The sequence below is a fragment of the Colobus angolensis genome, unplaced genomic scaffold (genome assembly GCF_000951035.1).
Source record: "Colobus angolensis palliatus isolate OR3802 unplaced genomic scaffold, Cang.pa_1.0 Scaffold83, whole genome shotgun sequence".
NCBI lineage: Eukaryota > Metazoa > Chordata > Mammalia > Primates > Cercopithecidae > Colobus > Colobus angolensis.
In genome coordinates, this window is record NW_012122154.1 from 321,510 (window position 1) to 325,453 (window position 3,944).

General features: G+C 49.0%; 1 protein-coding gene across 1 annotated transcript in view; it reads left to right on the forward strand.

Moving 5' to 3' along the window:
• Window positions 1-3,944, forward strand: part of AARSD1 (alanyl-tRNA synthetase domain containing 1) — a 14,163-nt gene that overhangs the window by 5,951 nt on the left and 4,268 nt on the right. Inside the window, exons 4-9 of the mRNA XM_011929666.1 lie at window positions 1,599-1,656; window positions 2,235-2,391; window positions 2,486-2,602; window positions 2,834-2,964; window positions 3,268-3,334; window positions 3,525-3,616. Of these exons, the coding sequence (XP_011785056.1) occupies window positions 1,599-1,656; window positions 2,235-2,391; window positions 2,486-2,602; window positions 2,834-2,964; window positions 3,268-3,334; window positions 3,525-3,616 (622 nt within the window). The remainder of the gene's footprint in view (window positions 1-1,598; window positions 1,657-2,234; window positions 2,392-2,485; window positions 2,603-2,833; window positions 2,965-3,267; window positions 3,335-3,524; window positions 3,617-3,944) is intronic.

The window sequence follows — 3,944 nt, forward strand, 5'->3', positions numbered from 1 at the left end:
AGATGGAGTCTCGCTTTGTTGCCCAGACTGGAATGCAGTGGTCCGATCTCGGCATACTGCAAGCTCCGCCTCCCGGGTTCATGCCATTCTCCTGCCTCAACCTCCCGAGTAACTGGGACTACAGGCGCCTGCCACCACGCCCAGCTAATTTTTTGTATTTTTGGTAGAGACAGGGTTTAACCATATTAGCCAGGATGGTCTGGATCTCCTGACGTCATGATGCGCCTGCCTTGGCCTCCCAAAGTTCTGGGATTACGGGCGTAAGCCACCATGCCTGGCCTTTATTTTTTATTTTTATTTTTATTTGTTTTTTTTTTTTTTGAGACAGTCTCACTTTGTTGCCCGGGCTGGAGTGCCATGGTGCAATCTCGGCTCACTGCAACCTGCGCCCCTGGGATTCGTGCCATTCTCCTGCCTCAGCCTCCTGAGTCGCTGGGATTACAGGTTCGTGCCACCACACCTGGCTAATTTTTGTATTTTTGGTAGAGATGGGATTTCACCATGTTGTTTCAGGCTGGTCTCAAACTTTTGACCTTGTGATCCACCGGCCTCGGCCTCCTAAAGTGCTGGGACTGCAGGAGTGAGCGACCGTGCCCAGCTGAAATAAATTTTAAAAAGTGAAAATATTATGTCAGTCTTCTGCTTCAAGCTCTTCAGAGGCTTCCTATAGGTCTTCGTGTAAAGCCAAACTTTTTACCATGGCATACAAGCTGTATCTGGGTGGCTCTTGTCTACTGCTGTAGCCTCATCTGGTGCCCCTTCACCTCTTGCTGGCTACATCCTGGCTGTGCTTGTCATCTCCGGATTCCTTTGACATACCCTACTTCTTTCTTCCTTAAGGCCTTTAGCTGTCTTGTTCCCTCTTCCTTGATAGTCAGTTCCTCCTCTTTCTCCTTTTTTTCCTCCTCCTCTTCCTCTTCTTTCTCCTCATCATCACTCTTGTCGATCAGGGATGCTGCTGTATCTCTTATGTCAAGCCCTGTGCCTTGTATGTGGTAGGTACTTGTTGAATGGATGAATGCTGCATATTGGAACTTAAGTTCACTGGGCACAGTGGCTCACACCTGTAATCCCAGCACTGTGGGAGGCCAAGGCGGGTGGATCACTTGAGGTCAAGAGTTCAAGACCAGCCTGGCCAACATGGTGAAACCCAGTCTCTACTAAAAGTAGAAAAATTAGCTGGGTGTGGTGATGCACGTGTGTAATCCCAGCTACTCAGGAAGCTGAGGCACGAGAATCGCTTGATCCTGGGAGGTGGAGGCTGCAGTGAGTCCCTGCACTCCAGCCTGGGCAACAAAATGGAACTGTCTCAAAAAAAAGAACTTAAGTTCACGTCCAGCCCCTTATAAGTTACATTGCCATGGCAAGTTATTTGATCTCTCTAGGCTTCAATTTCCTCATCTATGAAATGGTATCACAAGGCCTCTTGCAGAATTCTCATTGTGATTTTCAATAAAGTATCTGAAGTGTATTACCAAGTGCTTAGAAGGTCTTCAACAAGGATAATTTCTGTGCTTTTATCATTGTGGCTCTATTTTATCATTGTGGGAGTATGTGGACTTCTCACTTTTCTCCTGTCTCTTGCTCTCTTTGCTTAGGGCAGCATCTCATCACAGCAGTTGCTGACCATCTGTTTAAGCTGAAGACAACATCATGGTGAGTGGCAGGCATAAGACTAACTGTAGGCAAGCCCATCCCAGCACTGGGAAGGAGGCGGAGGTGGGAGAATTGCTTGAGCCAGGGAGATTAAGGCTGTGGTGAACTGTGATTGCCACCAAATGGCAGCATGGGTGACAGAGCGAGCCTGTCTCAAAAAAAAAAAAAAAAGGGGTGAGAGGCTATGCTTGTTCCAGTTTTTTTTTTTTTTTTTTGAGGCAGAGTCTTGCTCTGTCGCCCAGGCTGGAGTGCAGTGGCCGGATCTCAGCTCACTGCAAGCTCCGCCTCCCGGGTTCACGCCATTCTCCTGCCTCAGCCTCCGGAGTAGCTGGGACTACAGGCGCCCGCCACCTCGCCCGGCTAGTTTTTGTATTTTTAGTAGAGACGGGGTTTCACCGGGTTAGCCAGGATGGTCTCGATCTCTTGACCTTGTGATCCGCCCGTCTCGGCCTCCCAAAGTGCTGGGATTACAGGCTTGAGCCACCGCGCCTGGCCATTGTTCCAGTTTTTAGAGGAAAAGCTTTCAGCTTTTCTTGTTCAGTAAGATGTGTTATCTGTGGCCACTCTACTTCTAATAGGGAGTTAGGGAGATTTCGGAGTGTGATTGAGCTGGACACCCCCTCTATGACTGCAGAGCAAGTAGCTGCCATTGAGCAGAGCGTCAATGAAAAAATCAGAGATCGGCTGCCTGTGAATGTCCAAGAATTGAGCCTGGATGATCCTGAGGTGGAGCAGGTAAGGGCAGAGCCAGAGGGGTGGCTTCTGCAGAATGGTTCTCCAAGCATTCCTCATCAGATTCAGACAGTCCCTCCGCTCTCCTTGAGTCCAGGTGAGAGGCCGGGGTTTGCCGGATGATCATGCTGGGCCCATTCGTGTTGTTAGCATTAAGGGCGTTGATTCCAACATGTGCTGTGGGACCCATGTGAGCAATCTCAGTGACCTTCAGGTAAGTGAGGAAGGGCTGTGGAGTGGCTGAGAAGAGGGATTGGGGAGGGGGATCACATGGGGCTGGGAGTGGGAGAGGGAGATAATCGAGGAGTCCTAAGTGAAATCTCCCCTTCACTGTTTCAGAGCTGAGGAAAAGATAGGTTTCTCCTACCTTCAGGTTCTAGGATCTGCTGTGGTTTACGCACGCGCCCACGTGTGTGTATGTGTGTTATCCCCTTGCCTCACGTAGGTCATTAAGATTCTGGGCACTGAGAAGGGGAAAAAGAACAAAACCAACCTGATATTTCTGGCTGGGAACCGGGTGCTGAAGTGGATGGAGAGAAGTCATGGAACTGAAAAAGCACTGACTGCTCTGCTTAAGTATGCATCTTTCAGTACCTTCAGTTGCCTCCCATTGCTGAGATTTTGGACATAATCTCTTACCTCTGGGAGATAAGATGCAATCGTAAATGATAAAGTGCTTTGGATAGTCAATCAGAACCACGAAAAACAGTTAATTCCTTTGTATATTTTCTCCCAGTTGCCTAAGAGACCTCCTCAGAATATCTCCTGATCCCTGACTGCAGGGAGGCACCATAGCAAGAAGGAAGTTACTGATTTATGTCCCCAACATCAGAAATAACTGGGAGGCTGCGCAGGTTTCCACTGACCTTTCTCTTGCAGGTGTGGAGCAGAGGATCATGTGGAAGCAGTGAAAAAGCTCCAGAACTCCACCAAGATCCTGCAGAAGGTGATTTATTCCATGGCGGGTAGAGAGGGCATGGGCCCTGCCTAGAATAGGCTCTGCAGACTTGGTCTTCTGCCGAAGCAAATGTGTAGTTTGTCAAAGTAGGAGTGAGGGGAGAATGAGGTGGAGGGAAGCTGATACTCTCTATTGTTATCCTTTCCATTTATCTACTGAGTTACCATATCCATTTCAGAATAACCTGAATCTGCTCAGAGACCTGGCTGTGCACATTGCCCATAGCCTCAGGAACAGCCCAGACTGGGGAGGTGTGGTCGTGTTACACAGGTAAGAAATTAGGAGCTGGAGACAAGGAATGGGGGCTGTGCTGGGCTTAGGGCTCACTGTGTTCTCTATATGCAATGTATAGTGGGAGGTGGATTGCTCACTGGTATTCTCAAGGTTGAGTAGATCCTAAGAAATATGTTACTGGCCGGGCGCAGTGGCTCATGCCTGTAATCCCAGCACTTTGGGAGGCTGAGGCAGGTGGATTACAAGGTCAGGAGTTTGAAACCAGCCTGGCCAGCATGGTGAAACCCCTTCTCTACTAAAAGTACAAAAATTAGCCAGGCATGGTGGTACATGCCTGTAGTCCCAGCTACTTGGGAGGCTGAGG